General features: G+C 33.9%; 1 protein-coding gene across 4 annotated transcripts; it reads left to right on the top strand.

Moving 5' to 3' along the window:
- The first annotated feature begins 8,447 nt into the window (after window positions 1-8,447).
- LOC111017962 (ABC transporter C family member 4) lies at window positions 8,448-17,150 on the top strand. Of its 4 annotated transcripts, none has more exons than XM_088117058.1 (12): window positions 8,448-8,597; window positions 9,232-11,389; window positions 11,614-11,934; window positions 12,303-12,389; window positions 12,492-13,112; window positions 13,223-13,387; window positions 13,784-14,078; window positions 14,219-14,433; window positions 14,847-15,152; window positions 15,263-15,326; window positions 15,444-15,683; window positions 16,717-17,150. In XM_088117058.1, the coding sequence occupies exons 2-12, from the start codon at window positions 9,311-9,313 to the stop codon at window positions 16,815-16,817; spliced, it is 4,494 nt and encodes a 1,497-aa protein (XP_087973184.1). In that variant the 5' UTR covers window positions 8,448-8,597; window positions 9,232-9,310; the 3' UTR covers window positions 16,818-17,150. The 4 variants fall into 4 exon arrangements, with proteins under 4 accessions (XP_087973184.1, XP_087973183.1, XP_087973185.1 ...); XM_088117057.1 differs by lacking the exon at window positions 8,448-8,597 and adding an exon at window positions 8,604-8,744; XM_088117059.1 differs by lacking the exons at window positions 8,448-8,597; window positions 13,223-13,387 and adding an exon at window positions 8,604-8,744.
- Window positions 17,151-17,480: the final 330 nt, after the last annotated feature.

Below are 17,480 nucleotides of genomic sequence, written 5' to 3'. Positions count from 1 at the left end.
TTATTTCAAAAAATAATTATGTTAATGGTTAATTAATTAATTGTTGGGTATGAATTTTAATATTAACTAATGGATAAGATTAATACTATAATTAAAAATAAAGTTAAATTACAAGTTTGTTCTCTAATTGTTTTTCATTGGTAAATTACAAACTTGGGATCTAAATTAAGAAAATAAATACATATATCTAATAGTTGGGTGACTTACTAGACACCTTTTAAAAATTGGTTAGACACAATAATAAACAACTTATTAAACTTTTTCTAAGTGCAAAGACTTATTATATACCATTTTAAAAATTTAATAACTAAATTTGTAATTTAAATTAATCACTAAAAGAAATCCATTGCTTTTTTAGTAGAACAAAGGTAGAGACCGGGATTGAACCTCAATTCTGTAGAGAACAAGATGCTTTTAACTCCAAAGCTAGTGTCGACCGAAATCCATATAACTTTCAAATTGAAGATTTGATGGAACTGTATGTCCAAACAAGCTTGGAAAAAGAGGTAATTATAAGATTTGATTCAAGTAATTACTGGAATATCTTTTTACATCAAAGGAGGGGTGGGCTTTCCTATGGTACTCCCTCTACACGATAAAATAAATCAATATCATCCGTTCATAAATCAAAATTATATTTTTTCATCTCAAATAGGAAATCTCCTATATTATCCAAAAAGAAAAAAATACATACATATATATATATCCTAAGTTTTGGAAGGTTTAAAAAAGAAAAAAACCAACCTTTTTTGTCCATCAATGATTTGGTGGTAAAAAATGAAACGTCTTAATGTAAGAGCAAGAAATTTGTTTGTTAAAAGAAATGTCTGATTAAAAAAAAAGAGGGAAAGCAAGAAATTTGTTTTATATATATATATATATATATATATATTTCGTTGTGAGAGAAGCAGCAGAAAGCAGCAAACTGTTCACACGTTATAGATACATTCAGTGGTGGGGCCCTCCTTCATAATCTTTGTTCTCGTGTCCCTGAATGACATAAGAAAGGAAAAAAAATCTTTTGTCTCGTCAATAAAAACGATAAAACATTTTTAAAATCCACTTTTTCTCTTTCTTAAAAGTTAAAAAAAAATATATATATATATATATATATATAAACATACCTTTCTCAATTAAATTAATAAAAACCTACGGGTGTATGGTGTGTTTTATTATTGGATTAAAATACTTTTTGTTTCTATATTTTCAATTTTTATTTATTTTTTTTATATCATAATTTAGACATGATGCTATATTTAATATATTTTTTTAAATATAGTAATGATTTTTTATGTTGATGCATGAATTTCGACCAATCTGATTCTTATCTCCAATACACAGCAAACTTGATGATCAGGAACCAAACACCTAAAAAACCAATATCTAAACTGGTGTGATTTTTGTCACACGGGCTCCGATGCCTAAGTAAGAATAATAGGAGAAGTAAAATATAGATGTCGGGTTTTTAGAACATACCCTCAAGGGTCCGGTCCCCCCTCCCTCTTATATCAGTCCTATAGGAATTCTCGTCGAATCTTGATCTTTAGACCCGTTACTGGCGTAACTACGAAACGGTCGTAATTGCAAAACGGGAATTTGTGAAACGGTCAGGTGGGCAGTTATAGTTCTCGGCGGGGGGTCGAGAACTGCTCGGCGACGTGGCGCTAGATCAACGTCGGGATGCTGGGTCGGCTGAGGTTGATGATCTCGAGCCCATTTCTTCTTTAACGGCCCAACCTCTCGTCTGGTTTGGACCGTTTTGTTCCCTATAACATTATATTAAAGGGTTTTCGTTGTGTATAAAGTTTGTATTAAATTTTTGTAAATATTGACTAAAATTGCTACCTTTTCTAAAATACAATGACAAAAACAAACGTTTTGAAAGTATAAATACTAAAATGAAGTAATGGTGAAAGTATTGGAACCAAAATAGAGTGCTGGATAATAAATATTTTTCATGATTGGTCCTAAATTTTAAAAAATATTTTTAGTGCTTCTTGTAGAATAATTTAATATTTTTTTTCTTTTATTTCTTTTCTCCTTATATTTTATGTTATTCTTCTTGGACTATAATCACTCTCCAATATAGTGTAACCCATTTAAACAACTATCTTATGACCAGAATCCTAAATTTTAAATTATTATGAAAAGTGATAGATATCATTTTTTTAATTTAAAAATTATAGATATTGAATTACACTTGACTTATAAATCGTTATTTATTGATAATTCAAATATGGTCACATTTACCTCCAATCTTATCGCTTAGATTAGACAACACGACAATCTTCTCCGAAAAAGGCAAATATCATAAAATAATATTAAATAATAAAACAAAATTTATGTTTAATTTTTTAATTAGAAGGGATATTATAAAATAGTCTAAAGAGGTACATCGTGACTTGTCCCATTAATTTTGTCAAAAGAAAATAATTATATATTGCAAAGGGAAGTAATTATAATTTTCTCTGCCCAAAGTGAACAGTTTGAATAGAAAGTCTTAGATTCTCACTCCATCCTGAAGAAAGAAAAAAAAAAACTTTAAAACACTTAACAAACACAGAATTGAAAGTTACAAACACAAATCGGTGTCTAATAGATATTTTAATTTTAATAAAATGTCAAATAAGGGAAGAACTTATTAAACACAAAATTAAAAGTTTATAGACATATTAGAAAGTTCTGAAAGTTCAAAAACTAATTAGACGATATAAAATTAGAAATTCTTAGACGTATCAGACACAACCCTAAAAATTCAACCACTAAATTAGTAATCTAACAAACTTTCTATGGTAACCAATTGGTAGGCCATGTTTGGGGGAGGAAATCAACTTTTTCCTACTTTACCCCATTTTTAGAGGTTATTTTCATTTGATCGAGAGGTGTCATAATCATAATTTACTTTCATCGTTTTATAATCGGGTGCACATATATGATTGTTAAAAATACACTTATTTTTTCTTTTAAAAAAAGTCATCAATTCCATTAGGTCATTTATGTTTTAACATTTTTGGATTTAGTCTTCACTATCGTTAAATGTTAAAATTTACTGATGATGAATTTACATGACATATATACTTATTGAATTGATGGAAATTTAAATGAAAAAAAAAGACATCCAAGAGAGAGAAGTTTTGTCATTCATTGTCCAAATTTCTAAGTAATTGTAGTTTCGAGTTTTATAACCTTTTTTCTCCTCTAACTTTTCGCAGGTTCATTAAATATTATATCATGTAATTTTGTTGTTAGCTAATTTTAATATTCACCAACAGTGAGGGTTAAATTGAAAAATATTAAAACATTAGAGACCGCATTAAAACTTTTTAAATAATAGAGACTAAATTGAAAAAGACTCGAACGTCAGGGACTCAAACATATATTTAACCTATAATTTACATTGCTAATACAGTTAAATTACCAATTTAGTCTCTATAATTTGAGTTTGTTTTCAATTTGATATCTATTATTTATAAAAGTTTCAATTTAGTCTTTATAGTTGGGTCAAATTTACAAATCATTCTTGACAGTTGACATTACAAGTCATTATTATATTAGATATGCTACATGTTTATTTATTTAGATGATTGTGCTATATGCTAACCGGGCCATAGATCAGCTAAATCCAAAACATGTCTATCGGAACTAAATTAGTAATTTCTTTTAGCTCACTAATAAAATCTGATCTCAAACTTTTCATGAGTTTTGTCATGATTGGTCGGTTAGATAACAACTTGTAGTCGAGCACGAATTTATTCTTTCACTAACATAAGGCACTTGGATCGTTCACAATCATTTAAATTATGCATTATTGCCGTACAACCATTTTTTTTTTTACTTTTCTAAGTTATCTCTTCACTCTTGCTCTCAGTATTCAGATTAAACATCACCGTCGTTTCGATAAATGTCACACCAATACCAACCGAAACTAGGTTATTATTTTTGTCGGGTAACAATTTCTGTTGATGCAGAATTTTGATTTCCTGATATTTTTCTATATTTGCACAAATTTTCTAAATACGAAAGGGATCAAAACAAAATAACCCTAAGATCGGTGTGGCTCATGCCACACGGGCTCCGATGCTTAAGTTAGTATCGAAGTAGTCAAGTGTAGAACGTAGGATATTTAGGCGTATCTTTAGGGGAAGTTAAATCTCAATCCCTCTAGAAATTACAGAAGTCGAATCTTATTACATCTTAGGAAACCTAGTTATCTGGACCAGCGTATCTTGTTATGGGCTTGTCGTTGGATCAAGAGTTGGGAGCGATGGATTCGGGCCGGCATGCATCGCGATTAAGTCGATTTTCTAAAGTTCTCGACTGGGGGACCGAGAACTGCTCGGACGCCGACCACTGGTCAGTCGGGGGGCTAGCTTGGGTCGCCAAGCACCGGGCCCTTTTTGAGGCTCTCCTCTGGTCTCTCTCCATAACAGTTTCCATTTTTATTTAATTCTCACAATTGTTTTGTTATTCAATTTTCTAAATTTTATTTTATTTTTTTTACTTTTTAAAACAAAACACAGAAGCAGGAATAGTATTGATGGGTTTAACTTTTTTCAAATATAAAATAAAAAACAAAATTGCTTTCAAACCAGTCCTTGTTACTTTATTCTGTTTTCTTTTCTTATTTTTTAATTTTAATGATTGAATGTACGAAAATCTAAAGATGGATGGTTAATGCCCATTACACAATGATTTTTTGTGATGATTATCCAATTTTGAAAACTTAAAAGATCTAGGACCAAAAAGAAAATACATGGGCCGAAATAAATCTAATAAGCAAATAAAAATTAAATATTAAAATAAAACAAGAAAGCCTTACCAATTTTATTTTTGAAAAAAAAAAACCGATCATTAGTTATTAAATTATTACTTTTATAATCGATTTCAGGAGTTAATAAAACTTAATTTTGTCCAATAGTTTAATTTTCATTAAATTAACAAGTTAGTTTTACTTCTGTCAAAATTAATGATTGAATCGGTAAAAATTGAAATTGCAAGACAAAACTAAAAATTTTATGATAAAAATATACAACTTATTATTAAAACATTACAAATTACAAATTAATTTTAAAAATAATACGAATTTTATTCGTTCATGACCTTTACCACATGTCGCAACGTACAATATCAGGTCGTCTCCAGCTCTGGTTCCGATGGCGTATGTCGTCGACAATTAACCTATAATTTTAAAAAACAACATTATTTTAAAAATTAGTTTGGGTTTAAAATATGTTTCAAAATAATTTTATTTTTGGTAATTTAAAAAAAAATAGCAAAAAGTCAAGGGTAAACAATTATTAATTTTTTTCCCCACTTTTTCGAAGCCGCTTTGACCCGAAGTCCGAACTGCAGAGGCCTGATTCACGTGCTTTGTAAAACGACAAAGGCGTGCCTCAGATTCTTATTTCTTACACCAAGGACCAGCAATTTTTTTTGGCTTTATTTAAATATACACATCAAATTTTTGTTTTTTATTTTTTATTTTTCCTAACTACACCCACGACAAAATTTCAGCTTGGAGATTCAATTATTCAATTGACTTTAGAATATGTTATTCAATTGTTTTTTTCTGAAAAATATAAGGTAGTAAGTTATTTGGTTTGGTTCTCCATCCTATAATTATTGAATTAAAAAAAGTATTTAGAGTATTTTAATTCATGTTATGAATTTCATGTCCTCTCTACTTTATAAAAAAAAAAATAATAATAAATCTTGGATGTTGGGAGGTTGAGATGCTATCCGAAGGTCGAGTTGTCCTACCAAGGAAGGATGCATACCGAGCTATTAGGTTGTGTGTGGGGCTTCTGACTATAGGAACGAGTCCCAAGGTCAGTTGTTGAAGGAATTAGGGCTAGTCGTCGGTGCGACTAACAGTACTTGGTAGGTCAGCTGCCTTGGAATAGTAAATTAGATTGATGGAACTGGGAATTACTCATTACCCGACTATAAATACACTCACATTTCACCTAATAATGTATGAGAATCTATATGAATTTGATATGTCTAGCTCGAATTCTAAAGTAACTTAAACGTCAGAGTGCTTTACTTGTTTTTGCAGATCTTCTGGAATAGCTCGCTCCAAATCCACTCGCTAGGATTCACTGCAGATCGCTTTGCAGTATTCGAGGAAGATTTTGGCATCAACATTAGAGATATATACTAGTGTAAAATTTAAAATATTTGTTTAATATATTATCTCTATTTAATGTATGTATTATTTTTTTCAATTTCGCTCTCGAAATTTTTAAAATTTTATATTTCATCTTTTTATAGTGGTTTCTTTTTTCACAAATTAATTTTAATTAAAATTCGTCAAAAAATTTCATCTTTTTATATTGGTTTCATTTTTCACAAATTAATTTTAATTAAAATTTGTCAAAAAGAATGATGATGTTTGATTTTAAAATAACAAAATTTGACCATATATTTTGCACAATATGTGAGGAGATTCGAAGTGGAATGACTTAACCAATTAAGTTATGTTCAAATTAATAAATAAGAAAAATATAAATTCTAAGTGTAAATCTAGTTTATTTGGTTAAAAAGTATATTAAACAAATAAAACAACATACAAACAAAATTGCTTCCTAAATTGGTTGTTTCACTGTATGAATCCTGCGAAGTGATGATTTAATTGAAAATTCTGTATACAATAAGAGTAAATTTTAGAATTAAAAAAATGAAATACTAAACGGAAAGATGAAAACCATCTAAAATATTAGCCGTACAATTAGTTAATGGAGAAAGGGACAAAAATGGGAAAAAATAATAATAAATTGAGGAAGAGGAAAGATAAATCTTTATAAGCAGTGTGAAACACGTGATCCACGAGATAGCATTTTATTATATTCGTGTAATATATGTGAACGCTTTTTCTTTTAACTTCGTGTTGGGGCCTGATTTTAAATTAAATGTCAGATTCCGTTTTTTTTTTCTCTCTCTTTTGCTTTTTTTTTTTAATGTTATAGTATTAAAAAAAATCTGAACTTTTATACCCTATATATGAATTTTTTATTTACTAGAGCAAAAAGACGTCCTTACTGACGTGTTTTGATTGGTTGGTTACCATGTTCAAATACTTAAACAGTTATATATATATATATATGTTAATTACCGCTCGCTTTAGATTCAATCAATCTCATCCTACACGTACCATTTAATGTTAACCATCGATATAGACATCTCTAAAACTTATTGATTTAATATTTATTTTGTTATTTTAACTTTCATTGCTTATTTTATTTTGATCTGTACAAATTTGTAATTAATTTTATTTTAACTTAAGTTTTCATATTTATTTTATTTTAGCCTTTGGAATGTTTTATTTTAGTTTTTAAAATTGTTTAGACTAGTCGTTCGGTTAGTTTCATTGTTAAAAATAAATAAAGATGAAAATGTGTGATGAAGCAATGAGCTAAACAAAATTTGAAAACTCTACTCCCATTTGAAATTATGTTGTTTGAAGAGGAAACAAAATTGAAGGTTATAAATAAAGTTATCGGTGATGCAAACCATTAGCAATGAACGATATTAAGGTCTCCCCTCTTGATTAATTGACGAAAATAAGGATTAAGATATGAACAAAGAGGAAAGATAAATAAATTGAACACATTCGAACCTAGGGACCACTATGACAAATTTGTTACGGGTGGAAATTGTTTTTTTTTCACAGTCAATCAGTTTTCGTTGCCGTTCTCATAATTTCCATGGACCCATGATTTCCACTCATCTCAACTTTCAACTATTTTTCTCTCAACGAATATATTTCTCTTACGAAACGTCCTTAAATGATCCCACACTCATATTTGACTTTTATAATGCATGGCCTTCCACAATCATTGAGGGTGTTGAATTTTACCGATGTAACTTTTACCATGGCGCACGACTTCCCCGACTTCCCCCGCTAGACGATGCTATTTCAACTAAAATTCTAACCCTTAAATATGCTTCTCTCCCTATTTAGTGTCATTTCATATGCGACTAAAACTCTTCCATTATTTTAATTTACAACTCATCGTCTCGTGCTCTCATATGTAACCTTGATTTTTACAACTCACCCTCATGTTATCGTTTTGAAAGAATTTTAGATGTCAAGGACTAAAACAAAACTCCCAAGTAATACATGCATAATTGAAACACCATTATGGGGTATAATTAAAACCTTTAACTTCAACAAGTGATTAGATCTTCTATGGCTCACCATGATAATGTCGTAACCTTCTCGACTTTGGTTTTGAAATTACTCAAAAGACTTCAAAAGACCCAATTGATCATATCAACGTAAATATTGTCCTTATGTATACTAACGATCTTCTTCTTTACTCCACTCGTAACTTTATTTGTAGGATATTTTCATCTACATTTTCACGATCCACATCGACATTTTTACCGGTTCATCCCGTCGGAAGGGCAAAAGGGAAACGTGAGTCTGGTGAATTAAAATATGCAGTGAGCTCGCAAAATCGGCCACAGCACGTGGAGTGTATAGAGAAACAAGCAAAATGGGCCACAACCAGAAGAAAACAAATCATCACAAAATTTGTCTAAATTCCGCAGTTATTTCGAATTTCCCATCCCTTCTCCTTTCTCTGTATTCTGTAAGTGTTTGCATCACAGCAATCTCTTATCTTCTTCGTTTGGTTCTCATTTGTTTTTTTCTTTTTCTTTTTCCATGCTGCATCTCTTCATTCGTTAGTCATTGAGGTCTCTGTTTCCATTTCCATGGAAGAAACAGAGCTTATTCAGTAATCCACTTATCTGCTCAAGTCTTTTGAAGTTTTCTGAGGAACGATCGTTTTTCTTTCTCTGAATTTAGTGACTGATTGTACATTTATTTGTCCATTTATTTTGGCGGTTGGGTTTAGTTTGTTTTATTTCTATGGTGTAAAACACTTTCTTAGTTTCTTCATCTTCTCAAGTAGTTGCCTCCAACATCTCGGAAGTTCCTCTGCTTTTATTTGTTCTTGTCTTATTCCTTTCCCTTTTATGTTGTTTGTGTATTTTGGTTTCTGGGTGGTGCGCTTCTGTTGTGCATCTGTAGTTTCTCTTATTTTATTTTCCGTCAATCTTCCCAAGTCACTGGATTCTATCATTTGTAGCCTTTGTTCGTGGAACAGCATCGATTTTAACGTAGCTTTTTGATTGAAGTTGGTTTCAATGTATTTTTTAGATGCTTGGTGCGATTTTATGATGAAAAAGTTGGTAATCTTTGGACTTATATGCTTTTTTCAGGAAACTGTGAGAAGGGAGTGTTGTTTCCTCAAGCATACGTATGAAGCTGAACTCATAATCTTTGTGGTAATCAGGGAATATGGCGTCTGCTTCGTGGTTAACGTCGCTCTCTTGCACTGTGACAGATGGGGTTTCTCCTTCAAATATTTTCGAATGGCTGCGGTTCATTTTCCTATCTCCATGTCCTCAAAGAGCACTTTTATCTTCTTTTGATCTTCTATTCCTACTCCTAGTCATATTCTTTGCAGCTCAAAAGCTTTATTCTAAATTTACTGCCAAAGGTCGGCCTGGCTCTGATTTGAACAAACTCCTCATTGAGAAGAATAGAACTCGTCTTGAAACTACGATCTGGTTCAAAATCTCTTTGATTTTGAGTGCTCTTTTTGCCTTTATTTGCACTGTTTTCTGCATTGTAGCATTTACTACAAGTAAGCAGCCACCATGGAACTTAATGAATGGATTATTTTGGTTACTTCAAGCTGTAACTCATTCAGTGATTTCTATCTTGATCATCCATGAAAAGAGTTTTGAAGCTGCTAGGCACCCATTAACACTCCGGCTTTATTGGGTTGCAAATTTCATTATTGTTTGTCTCTTTACTGTATCTGGGATTATTCGTCTGGCTACCACCAAAGAAACTGAGGAACCCAATTTGAAGTTTGATGACATTGTGTTCATAGTTTTGCTGCCATTGTCAATTGTTCTTCTTTATATTGCTATTGAAGGATCAACCGTCATTAGGGTGACCAGAGCGGTACAGGAAAATAGTAGAGATAGTGAGGAATTTGAACCCTCGAATGAATCCACTGTGAGTTCCTATGCTTCAGCTTCTGCACTGTCCAAATTATCATGGCTTTGGATGAACCCTTTGCTTAAAAAGGGTTACATAGCCCCTTTAAGTGTCGGTGAAATACCATCCCTTTCTCCAGAACATAGAGCTGCGAGAATGTTAGCATTATTTGAATCAAAATGGCCTAAGCCACATGAGAGATCTAAGCGCCCTGTTCAAACCACATTGCTTCGGTGCTTCTGGAAGGATGTTCTCCTCACTGCTTTTCTAGCAATTGTCCGCATTGGCGTCATGTTTATGGGGCCTACCCTTATCAAAAGTTTTGTTGATTACACTGCTGGAAAAAGAAGCTCCCCTTATGAAGGATACTACCTCGTATTGACACTCATGGTTGCTAAATTTTTTGAAGTTTTAACCACTCATCACTTCAATTTCCAGTCCCAGAAGATAGGAATGCTTGTACGGTGTACCCTTATTACTTCTTTATACAAGAAAGGCCTAAGGTTATCCTCGTCCGCCAGGCAGGCTCATGGGATTGGACAGATAGTAAATTATATGGCTGTCGATGCTCAGCAACTTTCAGATATGATTCTACAGTTACATGCTATATGGTTGACACCATTTCAAGTTGCCGTAGCCTTTGTGCTCTTATATAACTATCTTGGTGCTGCAGTGGCTGCTTCAGCGATTGGAATTTTGGCCGTTTGTTTCTTTATTATTTTTATTACCAAGAATAACAATAACTTCATGTTCAGAGTGATGATGGGCCGTGATTCAAGGATGAAAGCAACAAATGAGATGCTTAATAATATGCGTGTGATTAAGTTCCAAGCATGGGAGGAACATTTTGAAAAAAGAATCCAAACTTTCCGTGGTACAGAATTTAAATGGCTTACCAAGTTTATGTATTCAATATCTACCCTTATGGCGATATCTGCGACCGCTCCAGCGCTGATATCAACTATTACCTTTGGCTTTGCAATCCTCTTAGGCATTCCACTGGATGCAGGGACAGTGTTCACAGCTATGAGTCTCTTCAAACTTGTGCAGGAGCCTATCAGAACCTTCCCTCAGTCTTTAATTTCATTGTCACAAGCTGTAATATCACTTGGAAGGTTAGATCGTTACATGTCGAGTGGGGAGTTGGAGGAGAATTCAGTGGAGAGGGAAGAAGGATGTGATAGTGGAATATCAGTAGAGGTTCGAGATGGGTCATTTAGCTGGGATGATCAGAGTGGAGAAGTTTTGAAAAATATAAATCTTAATGTTAGAAAAGGAGAGCTTACAGCTATTGTTGGCATTGTGGGATCTGGGAAATCTTCTCTCCTAGCTTCAGTTATGGGTGAGATGCACAAAATATCTGGAAGGGTATGATTCTTTTTCAATTGACAGCTACAACTGAAAAAAGTTGCTCTTATTCTAACATTTTGCATGTGATTTCGTATGCAGTAGGACTTGTTATTCTGAATTTAATCATATAGATGTCCTTCTTTAATATTTATCTAAACCATTTTACTTAGTAGAAACCTGCAATTTCTAACTTGTAGGATTTGTGATAATCTTATAACCCCATATCTCTTTCAAAAAAACAGGTCCGGGTATGTGGGAGAACAGCTTATGTTGCCCAAACTTCATGGATTCAGAATGGGACTATCGAACAGAACATATTATTTGGTTTGCCAATGGACAGGGAAAGATATAGGGAAGTAATCCGAGTTTGTTGCTTAGAAAAGGATTTTGAAATCATGGAATTCGGAGATCAAACAGAGATTGGCGAACGCGGTATCAATCTAAGTGGCGGCCAGAAACAGAGAATCCAACTTGCCAGGGCTATATACCAAGATCATGATATTTATCTTCTTGATGATGTGTTTAGTGCTGTTGATGCTCACACTGGGTCAGAAATATTCAAGGTGACAAGTTACAAACAACACTTGCACACTCTTATAGCTTTAGTCTATCATAGTTTGGGATTACGATTATGTTAACTCCTCATATGTTTGGTGCATCCTTTGCCATATTTTTCAACTGTATGGTTGTCTTTTGTGTATCACTTGCTTGGAAGGAGAACCAATGATGCTCATAGACAATGCAATAGAAGCAGTGTTCCTTCTTTTTAATGGACGAACATGATCTTGTCACGTATAGATAAATGTCTTTATACTTACCTTTACTGTGGTGCTTCTAAAGATCAGTGGCTGTGATAAAACTGTTTTCGCTGCCATTTCACATAAAATGAGTATTAGGATGTTCAACTGATTTTTATTTGATCTTTTCACAGGAGTGTGTGAGGGGAGTCCTCAGAGACAAGACTATCATACTGGTCACTCACCAAGTTGATTTCTTGCACAATGTGGACCTTATCTTAGTAAGTTTATAATTTTCAGAGCAATTTTTTTCGGGTAGAAAATTCTAAAGCAAATTATCCCTCGTGGGTATATAGCTGATATTTTGTTGTCACTTGAACTAGGTAATGCGAGACGGGATGATTGTGCAATCGGGCAAGTACAGCGATTTATTGAATGCCGGAACAGATTTTGAGGCCTTGGTTGCTGCACATGAAACCTCCATGGAAAGTGTGGAAAATAGCAGTAATGAAGCAGGTGTAAGCGCCCCCCTGCTGCGACAATCTTCATCCAAGCATGGCAAGGCCAATGACAAAAACACTGCTGTTAACAAGCCAAACACGGCTAAGGGCTCTTCTAAGCTCATCCAAGATGAAGAGAGGGAAACAGGAAAAGTTAGTTGGCAAGTCTATAAAGTTTACTTCACAGAGGCCTTTGGGTGGTGGGGTGTGGCTGTAGTGTTGGGACTATCTTTAGCAGGGCAATTATCGTCCATGTCCAGTGACTATTGGTTGGCGTATGAAACTTCAGATGCGAATGCCAAATCATTCAATCCCTCCCTTTTCATTACCGTCTATGCAATACTTGCTTGTTCTTCATTGGTGGTTCATACTTTCAGATCATTTGGTACTGCAGTTTTGGGGCTCAAGACAGCCACGGTTTTCTTCACTCAAATTCTCAATTGCATCCTACATGCTCCCATGTCATTTTTTGACACTACACCTTCAGGAAGAGTACTAAGTCGGGTAAGAAATCGAAGCTTTTTATGCTTTGCTTTTTGTTGAGTCCACGTAGTTATTTATGAAAGAGAAACTGTAACCAAGTCTTTGGCTGAAGATGATTTTGGTTTGATCAGGCGTCGAATGATCAAACCAATGTTGATTTGTTCATTCCCATCTTCATGGGAAGTGTAATCATCATGTACTGCGGTCTGCTCAGCATAATCTTCGTTACATGTCAATATTCCTGGCCGACAATTTTCTTCCTTATTCCACTTGGCTGGCTTAATGTGTGGTACCGGGTATGAGTTTTCGTTGAATTTGGTGTGTGCATTTCAACTTATGGCTGCTTGAAATATTTGTTGCTTTTTCATCCATTTATAGTCATATTTAACAACATCCCAATTTCTCTTGGTTTTTGTTAAAGACAGCGCTTTTGCTTTCTCATATTTAGCAACCCTCACGGTTTTGCTTTTGGTTTCACCCAAAATGCCTCATACCATGAAGAGAATTATCCTCTCTCATATACCATGGATCACTTCCTTCCCTGACCAATGTGGGACCTTGTTTGCATTCTCCTTGCAAACCTAGCAATTTTAAGAACATGTATCCAACATCTATAACAGGCGAACACAAAGCTTGTCAACATGTATCTCATCTTAACGTAAATGAAATCTTGGTTGCTTCATGATTTACAGGGCTATTACCTTTCGTCATCTCGCGAGCTAACTCGCCTCGATGGTATCACAAAAGCACCTATCATCCATCACTTTTCAGAAAGCATAACTGGAGTAATGACGATACGCTCTTTTCAAAAGCAAGACAATTTCTTACAAGAGAATATCAAACGGGTCAATACTAATTTGAGTATGGATTTTTACAATAATGGAGCTAAGGAGTGGTTGGGTTTCCGTTTGGAGTTGCTTGGGAGTTTCTTCCTCTGTCTCTCTACCATGGCCTTGATCCTGTTACCTAGCAGTATTATAAATCCAGGTATTCACATTGCAGACCTCTACGTTTCTAATGAAATCTAGTCATGTTAAATAAGTAATAACCTTCTTGAGAAGACCAACCAAACTTCGTCAAAATGTTTCCCAAAACTTTTTCTAATTCAGTCATTCTATCTGATGCAGCAACTGTTGGTTTATCGCTTTCCTATGGACTATCCTTGAATGTTGTATTGTTCTTGGCCATTTATATGAGTTGCTTCATTGAAAACAAAATGGTTTCTGTTGAGAGAATAAAACAGTTTACCGTAATACCCTCTGAAGCAACATGGAGGGTTAAAGATAGTCTTCTTCCTTCACACTGGCCTGCCCATGGTGATGTTCATCTGCAAGACCTGCTGGTAATTTCCTATGAGTTCTGCCTCTTATCTTGTGCAATCTCACTGCAAACACAATTTTCTATGTAGGTTTTATGGCTTTGCTGTGGTCATCAGTTTATCTTATAATTTAGACATATATTAAGTAGCGTTAAAAGATCCTACATTGAAAAGATCCGACTTAACAAGGTTTATAAATACATGAGCTATTCCTCTTATTGACAATTGATTTTGAGATGGAAGTTTATGACTATTAAGATCGTACCAGAGCTCAACAAGCTCAAACAAGTCTCAAGAGAAAAAATCCGGCCAAGATTAGTGAGCCCAAGAGAGCCACCATCTCGAGGGACATATTAAGGATCTCATATCAAAAAGATTAAGGGACTTGCCAATAAGATTGGTTAGTAATTTGAATAGATTTAAAATTTTGCTTGCAGGTCCGATATCGTCCAAACACGCCATTGGTTCTCAAGGGTATCACCCTAAGCATACATGGGGGAGAAAAGATTGGAGTTGTTGGCCGAACAGGGAGTGGAAAATCAACTTTAGTCCAAGTCTTCTTCAGGCTAGTTGAGCCTTCAGGAGGGAAAATAATTGTCGATGGCATTGACATAGGCACGCTCGGTCTTCATGATCTTCGATCGCGGTTCGGGATCATTCCCCAAGAACCAGTTCTCTTTGAAGGAACCGTGAGAAGCAACATCGATCCAATTGGCCAGTACACTGATGAAGAAATATGGAAGGTGATCATGAATATATTTCTTTATATCCACATTGTAACTTGGCAACGTTTTGAACTTCTCTCCCATTGTATTACTGTCGTCTTTGATAATTAAGTCTCCCCTTTGTGTAGAGCCTTGAGCGGTGCCAACTCAAAGATGTTGTTGCTGCAAAACCCGATAAACTCGATTCCTCAGGTGCATGCCTTAGTTCTCCATGTCTGACTTATCGAACTAAATCTCGGTTCAACTTGTCCTGTTTTCTGTTCAAAGATTACTTATTTTACCAATCATCTATACTATGTCAATTGCCAGTGGTTGCTAATGGAGACAATTGGAGTGTGGGACAGAGACAACTTCTCTGTTTAGGAAGGGTTATGTTAAAGCACAGCCAGCTCTTGTTTATGGATGAGGCAACGGCTTCGGTTGATTCACAAACCGACGCTGTGATTCAAAAGATCATCCGGGAGGACTTCGTGACATGTACGATTATCAGCATTGCTCACAGAATCCCAACAGTTATGGACTGTGATAGAGTTTTGGTTGTAGATGCAGGTAAGTGCTCTCTCATTTACGTTCGAGCAACTACTAGTTTGTATATTTTTGTGTGACATATGATATTTGACACAAAGTTAGCATGGTAGTATGCTAGAATCAAACATTTCTCTAAATTGGCAAGACAACCTATACGTATAAGTTTTAACCCATAAAAGATGCATAGCAAATAATTGTCTTTTGGTTCAATTTCACACGACACCTAAAATTATTTTTAGGGCCGATTTGATAACTATTTTGTTTGACAACTTGACCCATCTGAACATAGCTCAACTGGTTAAGGCATCTATCTCTGACTAAAAGACCGTGAGTGAAATTACATGTTAGACCAAAAAAGAAAATAGAGACACGACTTGAATATTTAGAGAACAAATTTGTAATTTAGCCTTATTGATCCTAGTTTTTAGTTTTGGATATTATTTTAGTTGATTTTGATACTTGTATCAATGCTAGTAGATTCAAATTCTCCTGCCTATTCAATACCAATGCATCTGCATTTTTTTCTTGGTACATTATCTTTTTGGCCCTATCTTGGTGTAAATTGTCATCTTACTCATAGCTATTGTTTATCATCACTTATAGGCCAATGGAAGAGTTGTTTGTAATCCCCTCTAGATTAGGTCTCTCCCCTCTTTTTGTCATTTCGTCCCATCAATAAATTGTTTCCTATCAGAAAGAAAGATAGGAAAAAGAAAAAAGAAAAACAAAACATAATGCATCTGATTATGCACCACCAGAGAGCTCATAACCACTAGCATTTTTTAGGAGTGGAGAGATCAAGTATGTTTGGGAGCTTATTAGCTTTTAATACTTCTTGCTGGGTCGATTTCTAAGAGTTTTTGTAATTATTTGTTAGTTTTTATTATTTTGGATTAGAACCCCTTTCTCTAGTAGTGTCCTCTATTCGAGCTGTTTTTTCTTATGCTTGTAATTTTTTTCATCTATCTCCATGAAAACTGATTTCTTATAAAAAAAATGGTAGGTTTGGGAACTAAAGGCACATTTTAACCTACACTTCTTTTCCTTTCAACAGGACTGGCTAAAGAGTTTGACAAACCATCTAGATTGCTCGAGAGACCATCGCTCTTCGGAGGATTGGTTCAAGAGTATGCTCACCGCTCGACTGACTTATAAGCGACCGTTGTGCGTTAGCAATCACTAATGAACTATCAATATCCAGTCGTTGGAAAAACATCGACAATTTGCCTTCGGGAACGATAAAAGATCAAACAGTCGGAAATTAATGTCCCTTCCTTTTCTTATAGTCAGCAAAAATTTTAGTAGTGGAACTTTGCATACCTTCTGTTTAGTTATGTAGGACTTTGAAGTTCTTCTCTAGGTTATTATTTGGCAAAATATAGCCCATTTCAACTCTCTCCTGGAAAATAAGTGTGTGATTGTAAAAATTTTTAATGCGAGAGACTAAATTGGGAACTTTTAATAAACATTAAATGTGTAGTCTTAAAATCTTTTTGAATGCATCGTGCAGTCCAGGGAAGGTAGGGGGAGCAGAAAACTATCTAACCGAGCCAAACTCGAGTGGTTCAATATGGTTTTAGTTTTCTCAACTTCTCATGAACTTGAACATATTTCAACTTGTTAATATATCAATAATCTTTTTTAGAGATAGCTGATTCAAATTCTTACGTTTTTATTTAAACCAATAAAAAATAGTTTTATTTTGAAAAATTTCAATTTGTAACATAAATTTAGTATATATTTACACAATTGTAATATTTTTTTTTTCGAATATAGCATAAACTTTACTTTTCTTAATATATTTTATCTTAAATATGA

Source organism: Momordica charantia (assembly GCF_013281855.1).
Source record: "Momordica charantia cultivar OHB3-1 chromosome 9 unlocalized genomic scaffold, Mcharantia_2.0 BLBB01000009.1, whole genome shotgun sequence".
In the NCBI taxonomy this organism is placed as follows: domain Eukaryota; kingdom Viridiplantae; phylum Streptophyta; class Magnoliopsida; order Cucurbitales; family Cucurbitaceae; genus Momordica; species Momordica charantia.
Note: the sequence above shows the minus strand (reverse complement) of the source record. Positions and strands in the feature narration are given on the sequence as shown.

What these genes read in the sequence shown, in the direction of transcription:
- LOC111017962 (XM_088117058.1), top strand. Translation starts at nt 9,311, where the DNA reads ATGGCGTCTGCTTCGTGGTTAACGTCGCTCTCTTGCACTGTGACAGAT. An exon ending in GGCTTAATGTGTGGTACCGG is followed by an intron (nt 13,388 to 13,783) that starts GTATGAGTTTTC and finishes CATGATTTACAG; the next exon opens with GGCTATTACCTTTCGTCATC. An exon ending in AGTTTTGGTTGTAGATGCAG is followed by an intron (nt 15,684 to 16,716) that starts GTAAGTGCTCTC and finishes TCCTTTCAACAG; the next exon opens with GACTGGCTAAAGAGTTTGAC.